We start from the raw sequence: 21,430 nt of genomic DNA, 5'->3' as shown, positions 1-21,430 counted from the left end.
ACAACGATTGTGTGATACCTCCCCCAGGTTTCATTGTTTGTGACGACCTTTTTTTGGGGGGGGGTTTGTTCCCCAGATGGAGCGATCTGTAACCAAAGCGCCAGAGCTGGAAAGCCCATCTCACAGTAGTCTGAAGATACGTCTGGAGACCTGCCATGCATGCTCCGTGGAAGAGTCACCAAAAGGTGCCAATGCTGAAAGAGAGAAAGAGGCAAAGGAGAAGCACTTGAGCTCAGAGCCTCTGCCCTCCCCCAGCCAAGCTGAGGGGACAGAGGGCGCCTTCCGAGATGCAAGCGCAGGTGGGAGCAGCTGCCAGGAGTTCCTGAGGTTGTCCCCTGGCAAGGAGGTGATGAAAGAAATGTCCAGAGTGAAGAGAGAGGTTTGTTTAACCTTGGTTGGATGTCTCTGCCCACGGAGGGATGTGGATTGTGTTTGGCACCCCTAGGTTTCACAGTCATGTGCAGCGCTGTTCTGCAGGCTGTGAAATGTGTCTGCCAGTTGTTGTGTGTCTGTGTGTGTGTCCACACGTGCCAGTTGCTGCACTGGGTCCTGCCACACGTCGTGTGATGTGTGGCATGTGTACCAGAGAAAGGTAAAATGCTGCTCTTTGCTGAAACAGAGTGCCTGAGAGGACTGAGGAAATCTGTTTTGCTTTTCGATAGCAAGAAGAAAAAATGTCTGAAATGGGAAGACGGCAGCTGACCCTTTTTGCTGAGCACAACCGTAGTTCTGACCTTTCAGATATTTTGGAAGAGGAGGAAGAAGATGAGCTGTCTTCAGAAGCTCTGGAAGAGAAGAAATGGGACGAGAGAGAGCCATGTTACCGGGAGAATGGGGAAAAGGTAACGCGTAGCAGAGTAATGCTTGTGGGGAGCGCCAGTGCAGCCATCCCATGTCATCAGCTCACAGGAGGAGGTGTCTATCTCAGCCCAGCGCTCCCAACAGTGCTTGGCTAAGTTTCTGCCTGCTCTGCTTTTACTCACAGTGTTGTCTTAAGCTAGTAAAAATGCAAGTTCTTTGTGAGAAGGAAGGGTGTTTATATGTAATTCATGTACCCAGGGTTTAATTAATTGGAAAAACACGTAATGTAATGTGAACTTTACAACCCAGGGTTAAAAATCAATCCTATCGATCAAGTTCTTAATATAGATGTAAACAGTGAACACATAGGAATCTAAAATCCACCCCTCTGTAGCTCCTGTACCAACCCACCTTCCCTTCTAAGGCGAAACAGGCAGAGAATATTTTGGCCTCAATCCTGCAAATACTCCTGAATGTGAAGAACTTAGTGCAGATTATTTTGCTTGGACTTGGGTGCTCTCTGTAGGAACGAGTGGCTTGTAAGAGCGGAGCCTTGGCTTTGCGGTACCAGTGTTGCAAGTGAGGAAATACTGATTGAGCTTAACTGTGAGTGATCGTGTTAACTCATGTTACAGGTTCAAACCGTTCGAGCTGGCCAGTGTGTTGTTGAGGCATCTGTGACAGTTAACGTGGTTAAAACCGCGCGACTGGCAAGCGGTAGGGGATCACACCAGTTACAGCAGTTGAGATGAAGGTGCATGAGGGATAGTACTGAGGTTGAATGACTGAGAAATTAGATTTGCAGGAAATGTGATAGGCCTGGAGAGCAAGAAAGCCCCCTCGGTTTCTTTCATGTTGCCAAAGAACATCTGTAGGTCTTTGAGGCTGTCCTGTGTGGCTGCTAGCCTGCAGCACAGACGGGGTGGGTCTGGTGAGCGTTAAATGGTCAGGAGCAGACAGCGTAATGATTCTGGAGTAAATTTGCTGCCGTTCCTTTTCTCCTTCTGAAGGAGGTTCTTTCCAGATGGGGAGGTTGGATCTGCAGTGCAGCGTGTCAGGAGCCCCGGGAGAGACTGGTGGCTGGAGGTGCTGGGGCTGCCTGGGAAGGAGTTGTTGAAAGGGCTTCCAATCCAGCTGGGATTGCCCTGGAAAAAAGGGCAGAAAAACAGTTTCCCTGGAAGGAGAAAAGAGGAAATAAGAAGAGTCAAGAAGGCCGTTCTTTGTCTCTTTTTTTTTTTCCTGGATGTTTTATTGGCCTGAATGTTTTTTGGTGTTGGTTTCTGAAAAAGAAACACTGAAACACCACACATATCCTGTTGAGTTGAGCGAACTAGTACTTCTTGACCTGACAAAGTGTTTGTTTTCTGTTCTGGCAGTATCAAGTTGAGGGTGTGAGTGTGACAAGATGCTGAATGGGGAGAGGACATCGAGGGCAGGAAACTTTAGGGCACAACGCTGCCTTGTAGAGGGAAGGAAGGTAGGAAGATGGGAACTGAAGTAGGCCAGGTCTCAGCAGGGCTGTTTTCTAGGATTCTGCATATTTTGGGTTATCTCAAGACTCCTCAGCCAACTCTTTCAGGTTTTGGGGGATGAGAAGGGGTGCTGCTTTTGAAACGTTTAACCTCAAATAAGTTGTTTAGTTTCTGAAGCCATTTATTATATTAAAACTCAAACCCAAAAAGCACAACTTTGTGGCTACTAGCCACAACAGCTAAAATAAGTCTCACTGGACTTATTTGATGGTTGCATTTATAAATTCTGCGTATTCCTTATCGGTGCTAACAGGGTGGGAGCCCAGAGCACGTGTCCTGTAAAGAGAGTCTGAGGAAGCTGAGCTCTTTTGATCTGGCAAAGAGGCGGCTATCGGGAGGTCTTGTAGCTACCTACAACTGTTTGAAGGATGGTTAAAAGGAGGAGAGAGCCAAAGTCTTCTTGTTTGAGGGAGATGATATAAAAAAAGGCAGCAGTCATGAGCTGCTGTTTGGGAGGTTCATGCTGGAGATGAGTACAAAATTCTTTCCCAGGAGGGTGGTGCATCCTTGGGACAGGTCCCCAGCATGGTGGGATATCTCCATTCTTTGGTGTTTTCAAGCCTCAGCTAAGCAAAAACACTGATTTACTGTTGCAACAGTCCTGCTGCAATGAGGAGACTGAACTGGTCTAACTGTAATTCAAGACCAACTTTTGCTTGGAAAAAGTTATGGAGGTTGGAATAATCAATAGGCAGCTTACAACTGCCTTCTTTTTACCCACTGTGGTTCAGATTTAATTATCTCTGAACAGGCCTGCTCATGCCTGTAGCTTAAAACATCAGTAGCTACATACGCTTTGTAAACTGTTTGTAAGTGTGTTTAGAACATGACATGATATAAATTGCCAGGGAAGTTGAACAAGTGACCTCCAGAGGTATCTTCCAACCTAAATTAAGCTCTGCATTGGGGATTGTACCTTTTTATTTTAGTATAAATGTAGTAAGAGGCAAACTGTAAATTCTACAGTTGGTCCAAGACAAATTGTAAAGTTCAGCAGTGTTTTCCCAAAAGTTTTATGTAACCTGGTAGGCTCTTACCCAGCTGCAAGTGAAATACAAGTCTGTGTGACCCCTTTGAGGTCCAGGGTTTTCACGTGTGTTTGTGACAACTCTGTTCACCTGGGTTTGCAGACAGGAAACTGTGGCAGAGCTGGACATCGACAGATGATGGGAAGGGCCTAGGGAAGGTTCTCCCATAGCAGCAACATCTCCACTGGGTGTCTTGCTGCACAGGGTCACGTCTTCCTGTTCCAGTGCAAGGACAGAGAGGTGAGGGGTGACTGTGGGGCCTGGTGAGAGTCATCCCTGCAGAGGGGGGAACCCAGTCAGCTCTAACGGGCCGTGCACAGCCGTGGAGGACCTGTGCCTCTCTTGCCCTGTCGTCCCAGACTGGGGATGCTGAAGCTGTGGGGCGTCAAGTGGGCAGGATGGAAGGTGCTGCAGGTAGTTGTGTGTGTAGAGGCAGAGGCTGGGAGGGAGCTCTTCCATGCATTGGCCTTTCTCGCTTTCCGCTGCATTGCCAGTCCATCTGATTGTCTTTTGCCAGAAGATCCATTGCTCTCTCTTGCTTCCTACCCTTGCTTTGCTGCCGACCACAGTCGCCGCTCCATACCGCTGTGCTGGGAGGGAATCAGCTGTCACTTTGCCTCTCTTTTTAATGTTTATTTCCTCTCTTTTTTCCTTTGCTTGTCCTGGCTGTGGCTTTTCTCGGGGGCTGGGTACAGATGGATCTTTGTGATACTGACAGCGATGAGGAGATTCTGGAGAGGATACTAGAGCTGCCGCTTCAGAAGAACCACAGCAAGAAGTTGTTTAGCATCCCTGAAGTGACTGAGGATGAGGATGAAGATGAGGATGAGAAGTGTGTTACGGAGGAAAAGGCAGACCCTCAAGACTCCGTGGAAACGCTTTCCTACCGTTCGGGAAGGACAGAGAAGCCGCTCGGTGTCAAGGAGCCGTTTGTAAAGGCAGATGGGAGTAATACCTCCGTGGATCTGTCTGCTCAGACTCCGCAGGAGGAGCACGGTGTTAAGGAGAGCAGAGAGGATGCTGACCACGGGAATCCTGCCTTTGTCCAGCTGGCCTGGAGTCAGAAGAAGGCAAACTGGAACTGGGGCTACCAGGAGAACGATCCGAAGCCTGGGACTGGTGCAAGTCCTGCTTGGAGCAAGAAGAAGGGAAGTAATTACCGAGAGAAGACCCGGAGTCGGCCTGAGATGGGTAGGAAGAGACAGAATGATTTAACAGAGCACTGCAGTCGTCTGCTGGGCAACTGCAGCCAGATGGGAGGCGGGTTATACAGAGCTCCTAGCCTCAGGGAAGAGCTGAACATTGTGAGCAGTGCTGGTGGTAAGGAGGGGTTTGATATGTACAGTCGTGCCAGACAAGGCACCTTACGAAAAAACCACACGAAAGCAGGGCTTTCAGGGTTTGCAGAACCTGCTGTGATGGCAACACACTGCTCCAGCCCCAGGAGCCTGGAAATAGACATTGAATATGACTCTGAAGATGATCAGGATTCGACCTGTGCGTCCCCCCCTGAGAGCAGGCTGTGGCCAGAACGATCCCAGAGCTGTCAGGGGGACTGGAGTGATTGCTCCAGTCAATCTGAGGTTGCCCACACAGATGGCAGAAGGGACCTGACCAGACCGGAGATGATGGAAGAGCAGGGTATGGAGTGGGCTGGGTCTCCAAGCCAGCGCCTGCGATTCTTCTGCCGAGAGAAGGAAGCACTGAGATGTGAGAGCAGTTCTGAGGAGCAGGGCTGGGAGCTGGACTGTAAGTCACCTGGCTGGAGAAGGAGGCTCGAACATCCTTCGAAGGGGATACGTAGCACCTCCTTGCACAAAAGGGTTGGGTGACTTTTCCTATTCTGGCTTTGAAGCAGCTTGCAGTGGCGTTAGCTTCCCTCTGCTTCCCTGGCCTGCCTGTATCTTGCTTTGTTCAGTGTTGTCCAGAGAAAGGACCCTCCTCTAGGATTGTCTGGAAGAATATCTGAGAGGTTCTGTAGTTCTGTGCTGCTCTGTGGCTTTTCTTGTATTAGCTGCTTCTGCTTTTCCTGCTAACTGACCGAGTGTCACCGATGCAGTATTCCTTTTCGCAGTGGGTCTTCCTCCCCGTGGCAGGAGGGTGTGGGACCCAAGTGAAAATCCCTGGTGAAACAAGCTGATTTGTGAAAGCTTTGTGTAGATGATGACTGCAATGTCATGGCCTCCCCTCGAAACGCCCTTTCCTGTGTCCTTAGGCTCACCCAGGGGATCGTCACTGGTGCCTGGCAGGGTGCCTGCCTGTACTTAGTTCTGTTTTCCGACTCTCTTGGTATTTTCAGCTCTAGAGTGTCCCTGAAGAGGAATGTTGCATTTGGATGCGCTGCTCTTTGTGGAGTGCGTTTGGGCTGAGCGCTGTTCACACGAGCTGGAAGGCAGAGGCTGCTACTAACTGGTGGTTCCTGTTGCAGGCGTCCGGTCATAAAGATCCCAGGGGCCAGGAGCTGCCTGGCCCAGCCTCCTGGCAGGGTCCCAGCAGAAGAGGGAACAAGAGCACGAGAAGAAGCCCGATGCAGAAACCTTTGCTCTCTAGTCCAGGTGAGTGGGCAAGGGGGAGGGAGTTGGGCAGCAGGAGGCTGTTGGGAATGGCAGGGGAGAGGCTAGCAGGCCGCGTTTGAGCCGTGCACGTGCTGACGTCCTCTCTGGTGTGTCCCCTGCCTGCACACAGGTCCTCCAAGGAGCACCGCTTCAGAAACCGCCGTTAAAGATGATGGCATTAGAATATTTGTGGCTCTCTTTGACTACGATCCCGTTTCTATGTCTCCTAACCCTGATGCAGCAGAAGAGGAGCTCCCGTTTAAGGAGGGGCAGATCCTGAAAGTAAGAGCACACCTTAGTGAGCGTTTCCTTCTCTGCACGGATCCGTCTGATGTTCCGGGGACAGCACAAACCTTGGGAGGCAGAGCCTCCTTCATCCTGGGAGTTCCTTTAGCTTCCCTTTCGCCCTTCTCTGTGCCTGTCAGTCCCTGTAGCATAAACAGCCTCTCTGGCCTGTCTTTTTCCTTGCAGGTATGTGGGGACAAGGATGCTGATGGCTTTTACAGGGGTGAATGTGCAGGAAGGGAGGGGTACATTCCCTGCAACATGGTTTCGGAAGTCCAGGTGGAGAATAATGAAATCAAGAAGCAGCTCCTAAAGCAAGGGTTCCTGCCTGCTGGCACACCGATGGAGAGCATAGGTACTGTATCTCCTTTGTGTGGGGGGGCTTGCTACTGTCAGCAGGTTTCTTTGCTGAAATGTGGAAAGCTCTGTCGTGCTGTCAAGCTGTGTGGCCGGTGCAGCCCACCAAAACGATGTCTAGGGCTGGTCCCCAGGATATGAAGGCTTGTTTGGTGGCTGTTGCAGTAGCAAGCGGGGAGGTCTCGGTGGAGGAGGGAGGCAGGTGTTCTGAGGTCTCGGTTCATACCCGACTCTACTGCAGCACAGCGCCGCCCAAGGCGGCGTTTGCAGCTGCTGGAGCTGCCTCTGTGCTCGAGGGGTCGTGTGTGTGAACTCAGCACGGAGTGTGAGTGAGGCTGATCCTTGCTAGAGGAGGAGGAACAACAAAAAAAGTTGGAAGAGCAGCTGAAGGATGTGAACAGGAGTTTTCACTTCTGTGTTCTCTTCTTTGTTTTGCGAGGCTGTGATTGAACCCATAGGGGTGATCGTGGTGTTGGGTGAGAGAATCTGTGACTTGGGAATGGAGGAAGATGGGGAGAGACTCGTGGGGAAGGGGAAGGAAGGGTGTGAGACAGCAAGGTGGGCAGTCAGGAGTGTACAAGGAGCAGACCTGGTCCTTGGGCTCCTCCTTACTCGCTCCCTGAAGTACGTGGTTCAGTGCTTCATGCACCGCCGAGACTTTCCTGTTTCTTCCCACACGCGTACTCGGAGAGAGGAGAGGAACCTTCCCCGGGATGTGCAGCCATGACAGCTCAGGCTGAGTTAGGCTGCAGTTCTGTGGCTGTGAGCTGGGTTTGCAGACAGTAAACTGTGGCAGAGCTGGGCCTTGACAGATGATGGGAAGGGCCTAGGGAAGGTTCTGAGCTGCCCCCAGACTGCTGTCAGCATATTGGTGTCCCAGTGCCTGTCCCTTATTCCTCCCACCTCTCATCCTGCACCTCTCTGTGTACTCTCTGCTACCAGTGGCAATTGCTTGAGCTGCTCCACTTGTTAAAACAAGAGGAGGTTCTTGTTTTGGCTTGCCACTGTTTCCCTCCTGGTTCAGCAGGGGCCCAAGTGTGGGTCTGATGGCGAAGGTAAGCCCTGACATTGACTCAGCTGTCCTGCTGCCTCTCACAGTGACCTTCCACTGCCAACCACCCTACGCCCCCCTGCTCCCCCCAAAAAAAACCCAAGAAAAAAAGAAGCAATTCAACTTGTTTCCATTTCCCTGCAGTGAGACCCAGCCCTAGATGCTAAGACAGTGCCCAGCTCCTAAATGTGGGTCTCTGGAAAGTTGATCCTGAGGAGCACAGGGGCTGAAAGAACCTGTTGCTTTCTCTTTGTGGCTATGTGATTTTTTTTTTGGCTAGGTTTGTGTCCTTTGGCCTGTCTCATGTCTAGGGAGAGGAGAGATTTGGGTAAGGCTTTTTTCACACTTGGCACGTTCATAGTGTTTCTCCTGCATGTATCCTCTGGTGCCCAGAGATGGCTAGATGCCTGTGGTGGCCTTTGTCCCTGTGTGGATACACAAGGCTCTCTGTCCCCTGCCCTGCTGCTTACTCTCGGAAGAATAAAGGAACTTAATGGCTCTGAGACTTCATGAAATGTAGCGGGCTTGAAAGTTTGGAGCTGGTGGTGAAAAAGACATACCTGCTGCGTGTGTGCAGAGAGGAGACCTTGTTTCCGTAGGCAGCCAGGCTGAATGTACCTCTGTTGTTTTCCTGCTGCCGTAAACCCATAGTACAGCCTCTAAGTAACTAAGAAAATGCCTTGAGGGGTTGGTCTGGGAACACCTTCTGCAGGCTCATCTGGGGACTCGTCCAGTACTGACCCTGCTCAGTGCAGAAGCTTTAGCTAGAGACCTCCCCAGATCCCCTCCCACCTGGGTGAGTTCGTGGCGTGCACCTCACCTGGCGTTTTGCGGGTGTTGATGGTACAAGGTTCTATTTTGTTCTTACGATGTCGCTTCTGAAATACAAAGTGCAGCAAAGTTTGTCTGGTGTGTACTGTGGTATGGGCATAAATGCAGTGTGGATTTCTCTGTGTGTTTGGGATGTGGATCGTGCCTCATCTGAGTCCGCACACGAGAAGTGCAGATTTGGGCTTTGCCCCTAGAAATCACGGTGTCTGCTTCCCAGGGGAGGCACGTCATGCTACTCTGTTGCCTGTTCACTCTTCAAGATGCTTTTCACTTTCCATTCACTGTGTGTTTCTTTTGTCTATTTATTTGCTTTTTTGGATTTTTATTAAGGAAATGGCACATTTTCTCCACCTCCACGCCGCCAAACCGTCCCTCCTCCAAAACCCAGACGCTCCAAGAAAGGTCTGTGTCACCCACTGCTTCCTCTTTGATTTTTGCAATAGGATTACAGACTGCATTGAATTTTTACTACTTGCTTACAGGACCCTCAGATGTTTGTCTCTGTACGACTGCTAGGAAGTGGAAAGAGAGCCCATCCCTGTGCTGGTGTTAAGTTTTTAACAACAGTGATGTCTTTTATAGTTTTGGAGCTTGACCTCTGCTTCTTGTTACGTCCCTGAGTCATGGTTACTGGCGTAGACTTTGAGTTGCATGAACGGTTTGCTTCTGTTGTTTGCTGCCTTGGTCTTTGTTCTTTTTATTGTTGTTTGTCAGTTGTGTTGTGTGGTCACTGTTGAAAGGTGACCTCTCACTGATGAGACATTTTCTTCCCCAGCAGGGCTGGACAAACAGGAGAAGTACAACTCTCATCCAGGTGAGAATTGCTCTTTCTTACTACGGGTAGGTAACGCATGATCATAAGACAGACATGTTTTGCAGTCAAGGGCCAATGCAAGACCCCGTAGTGTTGGTTCAGAGCACTGTAGGAAAACGGTCCTTCTCGCAAAAGAAGAGTTTTAATTCTTTTAATTTAGTGGTGGATGCAGTGACCTCTGACTTAAACAGGGAGTGTTTGAAGGTGGAGAGCGTGTATGGTTGTGCTTTGGAGGAGCAGGGAAGTCTCTTGCTCGTCTGATGCCACAGTCCTTAAAATCCAAGGTCCCTTGAGAGGGTGCTCACTCTGCTTAGGTGCACAGCCATCTGTTGATGTCCAGAGGCCAAGCCTGCAAACCCCTTGCTAGCCCATCCAGCGTGGACCCGAAGCAGCTTTTAAATCCGTAAGATGAAGGACTGGACGATGTGTGTTTTCTGTAACACCAGACTTTGCTTTTGTAGCCTCAGGGCAGGTCTGTAAGGACTGGGGCTGAGGAGGCATATGGTTGTGAAAGTGCAGCGTGTTCCCTGGGTGGTGAGGCCTGCGCTTCCCTTTCTGCTGAGCTCTGGGCTGCTGGTCGATGCTGTCCAGGGCTCTTGCTGTTCCCCTGGCACTTGGAGGATAAATTTGGTAGCTCAATAGCAGGTCCTTGCACAGAGGGAGGAGAAATGTCCATTGAAGACCCTGTAAAGAGACTGCTGTCCTTTGCATGTGTATATATATACACACATATAAAGATACATAAATAGAAAACATAAAATAAAACGTTCCTGTATATGTAGGCAGGACACCAGGATGCAGGAATGGGGAGATGTCTCCACTTTTGTGCTTGTGAGGTGATACAGGAGGTCAGAAAACTGCTCTACCAAGTGTCTCTAGGGCCTCTTAAGATCTTTCTCCCGTTCAGTTGCCCCCTAGTGTTCTTTTTGCTCAATCCACTCCCAACACCGGGGAAGGAGTTGCTGTCGTTTGGGATTTTGTCCTAGAACTTCCAGCTCAGGATCTTTTGTTTATTTTTGTCCTGCAGGACATAAGCATAAAGACTTTGAAGCTGAACTGCTGACTCCTCGAAGTATGGTGGCTGTCTTTGACTATAACCCTAAGGAGAGCTCTCCAAATGCAGATGTAGAGGTAACCACCAGCTGCTCACTGCTTTTGTAGGTTTCTTCTTCCTCCCTTTTTTTTCTTCTCTTGAAGTTCCCTACAAGTGTCTTTCTGCTAGAACAAAGTAATTCACAGCCAACAGGAGGAACCTGCAGCCTCTAGAGGTAAACTGAGTACTAGGGATATATTAAGGTAAATGTATTCGAGGTGGGTCCTTTCCAGCTTCCACTTCTGTGAAGGGCATATAAAGCCAGTGTGTCTTGAGTGGGACACAGCCTGTTTGGAGACTCCACCTTTTCTATCTTAGAGCAGCTTTTTTGCTGTAACCAGGCAGTTTCTTCCATTAGAAGAGACTGCTTACACCTTTGTCCTCGGTCTTGTGGTCCATGGAGCGCGTGCTGGGGTGGCTGACAGGACAGACAGATGTGCTGGTGAAGGGTCAGGTGTGTTCTGCAGTAATGTTCTGTTTCCAGGTCAAATCTTCCTGTTTGTCTGCATTCCTGCTAGTCACTAATCCCTGAGCATTGCTTACAGAACAGGCTTATCCAAGGGAGCAGGATTTAGTACTTACATTTAAAGAAATGAAAGGTATTTCTGGTGCTCGTTGAGCTTGTTCTCAACATACCTTTCCAGATCAGGTGGTAGGTACTATTTTGAAGCCTTATTAAAATTGGTTTAAGAAACAGGCTTTGCTCTTGTCCTCATTTTTGAAAAGCTTCCTTAGCCCTGAGTTCCACAGTCACTCACTTCACTTATTCTTTCGCGTCCTGGTCCTGCAAGTCTTAACACAGTGGCCTCCCTTCCTCAGGGTGAGACTGTGCAAGACACCCAGGGTGACCCTGTGTTTCTGGTGGGAGATTCCAGGCAGTGCTGCTCCCGTGACCCTTGTTCTCTTGCTCTTTGCAGGCTGAACTGACTTTCAGTGCCGGGGACATTATCACTGTGTTTGGGTCCATGGACGATGATGGATTCTATTATGTGAGTACAGGGGTTGGGAAGGTCCTGTGGCTACGTCTGAAGTCGTTGGAGTCCATCTAGTGGCAGGAGAGCAGAAATCAGGGAATAAAGTACTCTGGGAAAAAAAATAAACCCGTATCTGCTTAGTGCAGGGCAGGTTGTTTCTGTCAGTCCGTTCTCCTCCTGTAAACCCAATATCCAGAAGGTTCTGGGTTTATTTCATGGCATAACTTGACTGCAGGTTTCCCAAAGCCTAGGACGCATTTTTCTGTACATACATCAGCTGAATCACCATCTGCTATAAGATGATTTGTCACCGAGCGCTCAGACCCATGGCCTCATCCAGGGCAGGAGGCTAAAAAGGTAACCTAAAAATGAGTGATGACCCCCATCCAGCCGTACTTCAACCTATCAACTTCAGCAGGCACTGCTCTCTGTTTAATTTACTCTGCCTGCCTGGGGACTGTGGCTGCCAGTGAGCTCTGTGCTAGACGCGATCCTTGGCCCTTGCATCCCCCCACCTTTTTGGGCACAGAAAGCACATCAAAGTTGAGGTTCAGCTCCAGGTGAAGTCTGGAGGAGATCACGGAATGTTTTATTTAACTTCTTTTATAGTGTTGGCCGAACAACATTGCTGGGGTTATTTTTGTCTCACCCAACCTGGTGTTGAACCGGAGACAATTTTTTAGGCATACAGCTGAGCTTGGTGTGCAGCTCTGGACCTCAGTGAGCACTGAACCAATGCCTACAGGACATTGTACCAGTAGTACATCGTTCTTTAAAAAAATAGATAAATACCAGAGCAAATCAAAGGCCTTTAGAAAGCTTGTGGCACAGACATTCCAGTTGCTCCCGGGATAGCAGTGGAAATATTTTGAGTTTTTAAAAGTGACCATGTTGCTGGAATACAGTTGTCAATGCTTGCTGGCATCTTTTCTTCCTTTAGCCTCTTCTGTGCTTTTGCACTCTCATTTGTTCCATAACTAAACAAGAATGTAAGTAGTGAAATTTGCTGAGGAACCTTCCAACATGAGTGTGTTCCTGGGCTTCTCTCGGACCGTAGCCTAGCCTCTGCATGGGAGTGCTCCTCTGTTACTCCTCCATCAGCCAGGAAACCTGATGTGAGAACTGAATGTTGATCTTGCAGGGAGAGCTGAACCAACAGAGAGGGCTTGTTCCATCTAACTTCTTGGAAGCTGTAACTTCAGAGGGAGGCATGGTCAAGGAACTTCATCCAAAAGATAAAGAAGCTTTTCCGCTGAGTGCTGAGAGCCAGGTAAGATGGTGTGACTCTGCGCAGCACAGGCATCCAACCTGTCATGTGGCTGGAGACTGGGCATTGTGCAGCATGCAGCATCTGATGGAATCATTTAAATTATTGCATGCAGCTCAGTTCATCCCATGGGAGATGCTCAGAAGTTTAGAAGGGAGTGCTAGGAGCTGTTCTTGAAGACTTACCTGTAGTGCAAAAAGAGGCACAAAGCAACAACATCCACTGGGGCCTCAGTCTCATTATGGTCAGGTGAGCAAAGAACATCCCAGGTCCCACCAGCCAATTTTTTAGACCCACAGAAGGGTCAGTGGTGACATCCTGCTGCAAGCAAAGCAGCTGGGCCAGCTCCCCAGACACACGAAATTTCTCAGAGATGCTCATGTCCGTGCCAAAGAGTTTAGAGTTGTCGACACCCAAACACCAACGTTCTTCCGCCCATCCTGAGTTAGATGTATCTTAATCCAGCCCGAGATGCTTTCAGATAAATTCAAAACACACTAGGGAGTTCCCCAAACAGATCTGTGGGATGGATCCTAAGGCTTTGAAAGCATCCCATGGGTGCAGGGGATTCAAAGGTTGAGTTAACCCCTTGCATTATGTTGCTGATAGTCTTGAAACAAATGCTTGAGCAGGAGATTTGGGTCATCCATCAGACTCAGTCAGTCCTCAGTGGGTGAGGCCAAAAGTGTAGCACCTCCCTGGTCACTCCTGGACCTCATATGCTGTGTCATTGTAGACTGTGGGAGGCAGGGAGGGACACAGCTTGGTCCCAGCTCGCGTGTACTCAACCTTCAGTTCCTCTTGGGAGGTTATTGGCACTGTCAGGTGTACCAGGCCTGTAAAAGTGTGTAAGAGCAGACCCAGATTGGCTTTGAGCCAGTCCTTAAGGAACTATGTGGCCCTGAATCCTCCTCAGTTGCACTCTCCACTGGTGCCACCCTAGCTTTCCTTCCCTCTGCAGCGTTCCTTGTCCTGTTTTTCGTGCTCAGCTCTTCCTTTTCTCTGTTCCCACCCCCCATTTCTATCTTCAAATGCTGCCTGATCTCCCTTAGCCTTCACTTGCAGCCCCATCTCTTGCTTCCAGGAATTTCAAGCCTTGTGGGTCCAGGGTCTGTACTACAGCCTTGATCCCTTCTTACGAAGAGCAGGTGGCAGGTCTGACTCAGAAATAGGGTTTGGTGTCTGGGTCCCTTGTGCTTCGCTGTTTGTGATGCTCAGTCCCTTTCCTCCCAGCCTGTAAGTGCTGGGGAATGCCATGTTAATAAGCTGTTAGTACCAGGGTTTAAGAGCGCTGAGGTTACACAAGCCTAACTTTCCCTGGGGGGAAGCAAGCATTCAGAGTGGGTTTCCTTCTTTAGTTTCCCCCTCGAAAGGGTTTACTCTTCCCAAATTACCCATCTCTTGGAATAGAAGGTGCCAAAGGAGACCTGAACCAGTAAAATTAAAACAGGTTGAATTCATAGGGTAGCTTCTTACAGCTCTAACCCTTCTCTCTGGCATCAAGCAGCAGCAGCAAGGGCCTGTTTCAGATGCCAGGGGTCGTTATTCCAGCCCCAGCCTAGGTCCTCCCAGAAACCCTGGGGAAATTCAGGTAACCTTCAGGGCTCAGAGAGCTGATCTGCCACTTGCAGATGTGAAGGGTTTGGTTTAGCTAATGGTGTTTTACTAAGGGCGAGTAAGAGAGAGGAACTTGGCTGATAAACAGGGTAACACACACAACAAATCTGCCCTTATTTCAAGTATTTGTATTGGCATCCCTCGCTTCTGTTTTACTGGTGACACCAGTTTGATGTGCCACGTCCCAGGATTTGTCACGGGGCAGAGTAACAAGGTCCTGTCTGCTCCTGCATGCTGCCCTGCACCTTGCTGCTGCTCTGCTTTCCTCTGGTGCTGGGTTCAGCAGTGGGTGCCTGTTCCCCAGGACACAGCAGCTTGGCCCAGATTGCCCTGCATGCTTAAGGCCGTAAGCTTTTTTCCTATGGTTCATGACACCTTTTTTTTTTAAAATTTCAAATGTGACAAAACCAACCCATATAAAATAGACATGTTTCAGGCTTGCCTGCCCTTCAGACCTTGCCATTTGTCTCCGCTTCTCCCTGCCAGAGAGCCAAGAGAGCTTCCCCCGGCATTGGCTCTGGCTTGGGGTCTGCAGAGCAGGAAGCTGTTGCTTTAGATCAGGATCGATTTGGTAGTTTTGGTGCTAGGCTGGTCCATGAGCTGCTGTTCTTCATAGTCTGAAGTCTGGGGACTTGGAAAATTCGGTTGATAATGATGAAGCCAATTTTATTTCAGTGGGAATCCACATTAACTATTTAGGCATGACTTGGTGTTGGCTGCCTCCCGTCCTGCTGCCTCCCTGCTTCACCAGGATACCTGTCCTGGGTGATTCTGGCTTCGTGCTCTTTAACTGTGTGCAGTCCTGCCTCCTGCTTGTGCTTTGCAATCCAGATCTATCCAAACAGCTTCCAAATACGAAGAGCATGTTTGCCCCCTTTTAAAAGCGGTGCCTTTACCCTGCTCATAACCAAACTTGTGTTAGTTAATTGCATTTAAGTACGTTTAGTGATTACTGAGGAGAGGCAGGACCTGACCACACTGAGTTTTTGGCTCTGTCGCAGCAACTGCAGCATCCCTACCTGTGGGCAGAACACCTGATGGGTAAGGCAGAAGGACTACCTCCTCCTGGAAAACTCACATATTCTAAGGGCCATCCCTGAGCTGGAATGAGCTCTCACAGTCATACAGCCATGCTTGGGGCTTTCCAAACTCCAGCGACATACTCCCTCCATGGAGTTAAGGAATGTCCTTGTGGAAGCGTGTTGTTGGCCTGTGCGACACAAACAGAAGCACTTTTGCCGCTGCTGTGGGAGAGGGGGGAGCGGGGAGGGGTGCAAAAAAAAACGCCCAAAGGTGCATGGCAGCCTCTGGAGCAGCGTTGTGTGAATCTTCTGAAGGACAGCATGGCAAAACAGACTCCCATCAAATGTATCCGTCCCAGCTTGAGACCTAATGCATCAGGGGGCATGTGTGTGCACCGTGGTGTCACAGCAGAGCTTTGGACTTGCCCTGAAGCTAGTTCCAATCTTAACAGAAGCTTCCCCAGCGTGATCATGAGTGATTTTTGTAACTTCTTGGATTTGACCTTTTCCCCCTATCTGTTCCTCACACTTCCCTTCTCCCTGCTGATGTGCCAGAGGCCAGAGAATAAGGACAATTTACTTTCCAAATTGAACTGGGGAAGGTGGGTCATTTTGGGTTATTTCTGAGTAAATCTTGAAATGCTGGCAGCTGGAAAAGGTGCAGCAATTTAACTCTCAATATTTGGGTATTAAACAATTAAAAATACAGCACAAAGAGGAGTATCCAAGAAGTTATGGTCACAAGCTAGGGCCCTGAAACGCTCATGCTCACCAACTCAGAGCAGTTGCTTTAATGCTGCGGCTGTTGAATTAGTATTTTTGCGTCAGTGATATGCAGTTTCTGTCAAAGACTGATTGTAAAGCACCTTCAGAAAGTGTTTGATTCTAATTGATTTCATGTATTTATTTCTGCCTGTATTATGCACCCGTGACGGTTCTTTTCTTCAGAGAATGAGGAAGAGAAGAGTCCAGTGATAGATATGAATGATACATAGAGAGAGAGAGAGCAACCATGTAAGTTTGTGTGAGAAGACCTCTTCAATCTCCCACCCAGCCTACCGTATTGAAGGATCCTGCACCTGTAGTTTACTCCTTTTCTTGCTTGTAGTTTGACAGGCTGGTTTGGGGCTCTGCTAGCAAGTCCAGCTTCATATCCTCTGGTGGTAGACCTTTACCTGCCAGATTGGGTCTGTATTAAATACAAGCCACGATCTGTTCAGCACATCGTTTGGAACAATGATCTGGTGGTTTTGGGGACCGTGATGGGGCTGTGCTGGATGTTCAGATTTAGAAAACACCTGCTTTTTAATTCAGCCCGGCCCTTCTACCACTGTTGGAGCACATCAACAGGCAAAGCTTTGTTTAGCCTTTGCAAGATCCTGCTCAGGCTGAGCACACCCCATATTCAGCCTGTGGGTTTTTTCTTCTTGATTTTGCTCCTTCCTCAGTGTAGTCCTGAAAAACCCCCTGCATACCATCAACTTAAAGTAGTAATGTTTAGTCCCTAAACCCAACCTTGTGTGGATAATTGTTCTGTCTGATAACACTTAAACAGTTTTGGGGCTGGGGCGGGGGGTGAAACCCCTGGTTTTGGGGGGGGTAGTGGGAGCAGCTCAGTGTTTTTCTTAGTTTCAGACATTGTTTTCCTGAAATTGTGCAAATCAGGAATGCCTGAGACGGCGCTGAAAACCACCCCCTGAAAACTAACGTGACTCTTCTGTTCATCAACCCTTTTGCCAGGATCTCGACAGCGATTTTTCCTTCATGTTTCTCTTAGAGAAGAAACCCTAGTTTTAGTATCATTTGTCTCTTACCAGATGAATCTGTGAACTGGTTCTGTTGCTTTTCTGCCATGTAGAGACCTCTGAGAATATCTGCTCATGCTTGTGTGTGAGAGTGCCTCTGGGTGTGGAAATCTGCCTGGGCATCGTATACCGCAGCTGGGAATCAGCAGGACTTTCAGCCACAAAGACAGGAAACCTCTAGTCGCTTCCTTTTGACTGTTTGATATTTGCTAACGACATGGATGCTGCAGTATTCTTATTCCAGTAAATAATTGTGACCTTTGGGGGTTGGTCTGGGGACCTGCCTCTCGTTTTGCGTGCAGGCTTTGGTGCGTAGCGCTGCAGGAGAAGCTGTGTTCAGGTTGGTTGGGCCCCTTCGGATCTGCCCTAAAACTTTGCCAGAAAAATGGTTTCCAGGGGCGCGTGGGCACCGAGCCTCTGCTGCCCTGGCGAGGCAGGGGCCTTTACGTGGCTCCCACATCCTTTGGGGCTGCTGAGCCCGGCAGCCCAAGGCCTGAGCTTCATAGGGGACGTCACTCACTGCACTTGGTGAGACCTGTTCTGATGTTAGCCCAGTGCTTTAGGGCATTTTATCCGAGGATTCTTGGTTGCCCAACGCGTAGTTTCTGGAGCGGAACCCGGGGATTCTTACTTTTGCACACAGCTAGCCCAGTAGGCTACCAAGTTAGCCCTCCTCTGGCTTACTTTTTCTCTTTCCCTCCCTAAATCTTGCATTACTGGCTGAAAATGGCTTTTCTCAGGTTTCTTTCCAGACTTCTCAGGCCTGACTAGCGCTTGGGCCGTCAACACCGAGTGCCGCACCTTGCCTGTGCGTGCTGCCAGGAGGTACGAAGATTGCAGTTGATGCTGCGGCTTTAGTTGGAGGAGTGGACCTTGGAGGCAGGGTGCAGCTTTCACGAGGGCCAGGCTGTGCCATCCAGCCCTCTGCAGCGTGTCCTTGGCGGTAGCTGGCCTTGCAACGCAGTGCTGCGTATCTGGAGGGTCACAGAAGTGCCTCTGGAAAGGTGTGGAACAAGATTTCCAGGTGAAAATAAGAGTGTGAGTTCAGGAAAAATCAGCCACTGTATTGTTTACTGTAATGAAGGGAGGTGGAGAGGAGTTACGTCTCTGTCCCTGTAGCCAGAGACCTTAGCTCAGGTAAGAGAGAATCCGAGGGCCCTGTCACTTGGGACAGTTTAAAGCAATTGCTGCGAGGCAGTAGTTGACTCTCAGCTTTCTGGAGTTGGAAGGGGTCGTATATCCACACCAAGACAGAGCTCTGTAAGTCCTGTACTCCTGTCTGCTCAGGACTGACTTGATAGGTATTGCATGTACCGAGTGTGACTCCGGAGAAGAGGTTTCTTCTCATCTTGTACCAGAAGCGCTTTCTTCCTGCAGCAGTGAAGCGGCTGGAATACAGCAGCGTAACCCCTGTGAGCGGAGGAGAGGTCACAGCCACGTTCCGTGCTCTTCGTCACACAGGAGGTGGGGTGCTGAAACAGCAGTAGGGTGACAGAGCGGTGCTGCCTTTGCTTTGAACCCCAGGAAACTTTAAAGAAGTTTAAAGAAACTTAACCCCCAGCCCACAGGGGGTGATGGTGCTGTAGCTGTGGCAGTAGCGTCAGTGCATCTGCTTGATTCAGCAGCTTTCCCCAGGCGCAGCGTGGGACCGGGACCGAAGCCCATCCACTCCTGCCTGTGCGCTGCAAGTGGCTGCGGTGATTCTCACCCAGTTCCTGCGCAGGGCCCATGTCTTTGCTCTTCAGTAATTCTTCCACCCCAGGCAGAGCGTCCTGCTGCCGGCGTCGCGAACTCCTCTGCCCTGTTGGAGCTGTGGCTGCTTACGGACACCCTCAAGGGACAGGCACTCGCCTCTCCCTGACTTAGTGGGACCCAAGCAGAGAGCTGAGGAGGGCGTGAGGTTTCGGAGTGCCAAGGCAGAGGGGTGTTCCTTGGCACAGCTCGAGCCGCTGTCCTGTTGTGTTTTGGGGAATGCCAACATCGGACGTACAGCCGGGAGCTTGGAAGACGCTGCTTTGTGCAAGCTGTGTGGAAGAGCAGGCCGTGGGAGCGGTGCTCTCCTGGGCCTCAGAAACCCAGAGCCTCTTCCCTGGTGGACTTTGCAGCTTCTTGGGAAAGCTTGCCCTGCCGGCTCAGGAATGGTCCCTGTGCAGACACCTAAACCCAGCGAGAGGCAATTGTGGACAGAAGGCTGGGGACGGACCTGCCACGAGTATTTTGTGAAGGGGAAACTGAGCCCAGGACTAGGGCACGTTCGGATTTCTAAAAGCCCTTTCCAAAAGGAGCAGCGTAGAGCGCGTCGCTCGGGACTGTGGATCCCAGTTAACGTTCTCAAGTGCTCGGCTGGCTTAGGAACACACGTCAGTTGCTGTGTGCCACGTGATCTAGGACTTCTCCGTGTCCTGCTCCATCATGAACTTTCTCCATTGTTGGTGCCACTGCAGAACGTCAGACTTTGCTTTCTGCCCCTTCTGTGACTGGATCTGATGGATCCTGAGCAGCCTTGCAAGACTGAAGTTCTCTTCTTACCAAGACCCAGCATGGGCACTGTTGCAGAAGCCTCCCAGTTTGGCCAACCTCCTTGAACTCCTGAAGGTCTTGCACAGCCCTTGTTCTTATTAGATTGTTTTTTTTCTTAATGTCCTGCCTTCTGTCCCAGAATGTGCTGGGAAGCTCCCTCAGCCCAGGCAGCCAGCAGGCATGCGTGGATGCATCAGTGTCCGCCCACCCGTGCTCTCAGGAGGCGCTGCACTGACCGCATCTTCAGCTGTGAAGCAGCATCTTTCACCAGGTCCTCAGTGGGGCTTTTCTGCTGTCCTGTTCTTAGCCCAAAGTTAAGGAATTTAAGAACGTCTGAGCTCAGGCAGGGTCTGGGTAGTGGGTACAAAAAAGTTTAAATCCGCTGGAAACTTCCTAATTGGATCTGCAGCTGCATAGAGGAGCTGAGCCTTGGAGGGTGAGGGACAGACTGGCAGGGAGAAGGCAGCGTTCTCTGGCTTAGGTTTATGTTGGCGTGATGTCCTTCATCCGCTCTTAACTTACGCTTTTTTCTTTTGTTTTCTCTTTTTTCCCCCTCAGTTAAATCCAGATGGGTCTGTTGATCAGAGCGACTCCTCACCAACTCCTCCTACTCCACCACCTTCCTGCCTTGTCATGGGTGAGCAGTATCCAGAGCAGGCATCGCTGGCCGTTCTCAAATGCAGTGATGTACCTGGTCAGAGTAAAAAGAAGAGAGGCTTCTTCTTCAAAGGAAAAAAGCTCTTCAAAAAACTTGGGTCCAGTAAGAAAAATTAACAGGGGATTTACTGTTCTGTACAGGCTGCCTGTGCCGTCCACACAGGGACTGAAAGTTCAGGAGAAGCCCTCTGCAATAAGCTGATTAGAGTATTTTCGTAGGGGAAAAAGTGTATGGTGAATACAGAAAACTCTTCAGTGGGTCTGTGAGCTGTGGCCTCCGCTGAGAGCCCAGCCGTGGGTGCCCACCCAGCATGGGCAGTGGCTCTGAACGCAGTGTCATGGCACTGGGGTGTGTGAGGCCTCAGCTCTAGGATACGGCTACCTCCACAGTAGTGTGTCCTGCTCCACGCAGCCCTCAATGCACCGGTTCCCTGTAAATATTTTAATTTTAAAAGTTATATTCTGGTTGTAAGTTAGCTAAATGGCTTTTCCCAGCAAAGCCCCGGCCCCTTAGGAAGAGATCCCTCGTACTACGCACCCTGGTATTTCTCTGGTCCAAAGGAGGTTCTGTCGACTCCTTCACTTCCTGCAAAGAAAATTTGCACTTTTCTGTTTCCCGTGAATCCCCTTTGCTGTCTCTGGGCTGACGAGTGAGTTATTTGTACTGTAAACCTGTAAATACGCAGCTGTGCCTAGGAGCATCCCACACTGCCTCCGTCATGTTTCAGCACGAGGATTCCCGTGGAGGAAGGAGGTATCCCCTGAAGAGGGGGGTTGTTGATACTTTCGCCTACAGGGTGGGCTGCTGAAAGCTGCCCTTGGCTGGTTCACCTTGACCACGCGCTGGCTGGGGACTCCGCCTTATTTATTTATTTATTTATTTATTTATTTATCTACCTACCTATCTCTCTATTTATTTATTTATTTATTTTGTTTTCGCCTGCCTCTCTCGCCGTTTTATTGGGCTGTTTTCAGTGGGCTGCTCCGGAGTTGGAGCGTTTGGAGAGCAGAGCTGGGGATGGAGAGTTTGCAGCTATTTTCATACGAGATGATGTGTTCCTTGAGTTAAGACACATCCCTTTCTAAGCCACGGAGAGTTTTGTACTACATGGTTTCTATCCTTTTCGGTGTTTCTTTCTTTGCATGTTTCAGTGGGGTACTTGTTTTGAGAAGGACAGTTATGTGAGGTACGTGAATGATGCCAGCACAGTGTCCACGAGT

At 49.7% G+C, this 21,430-nt stretch overlaps 1 protein-coding gene across 1 annotated transcript in view; it reads left to right on the top strand.

Annotated features, from left to right (window-relative positions):
* The window catches only part of TSPOAP1 (TSPO associated protein 1), a 68,410-nt gene extending 46,980 nt beyond the window's left edge, over positions 1–21,430 (top strand). Inside the window, exons 19-30 of the mRNA XM_086475375.1 lie at positions 77–379; positions 663–842; positions 4,057–5,184; positions 5,790–5,916; positions 6,047–6,198; positions 6,388–6,556; positions 8,771–8,842; positions 9,216–9,254; positions 10,282–10,385; positions 11,265–11,336; positions 12,463–12,591; positions 20,111–21,430. Coding sequence (XP_086331501.1) covers positions 77–379; positions 663–842; positions 4,057–5,184; positions 5,790–5,916; positions 6,047–6,198; positions 6,388–6,556; positions 8,771–8,842; positions 9,216–9,254; positions 10,282–10,385; positions 11,265–11,336; positions 12,463–12,591; positions 20,111–20,326 — 2,691 coding nt within the window. The 3' untranslated portion in view covers positions 20,327–21,430. The remainder of the gene's footprint in view (positions 1–76; positions 380–662; positions 843–4,056; positions 5,185–5,789; positions 5,917–6,046; positions 6,199–6,387; positions 6,557–8,770; positions 8,843–9,215; positions 9,255–10,281; positions 10,386–11,264; positions 11,337–12,462; positions 12,592–20,110) is intronic.

Source organism: Leptosomus discolor, chromosome 18 (genome assembly GCF_034619465.1).
Source record: "Leptosomus discolor isolate bLepDis1 chromosome 18, bLepDis1.hap2, whole genome shotgun sequence".
Lineage (NCBI taxonomy): Eukaryota > Metazoa > Chordata > Aves > Leptosomiformes > Leptosomidae > Leptosomus > Leptosomus discolor.
The sequence above is the reverse complement of the archived record's forward strand: the minus strand, read 5'-3'. Positions and strand labels throughout refer to the sequence as shown.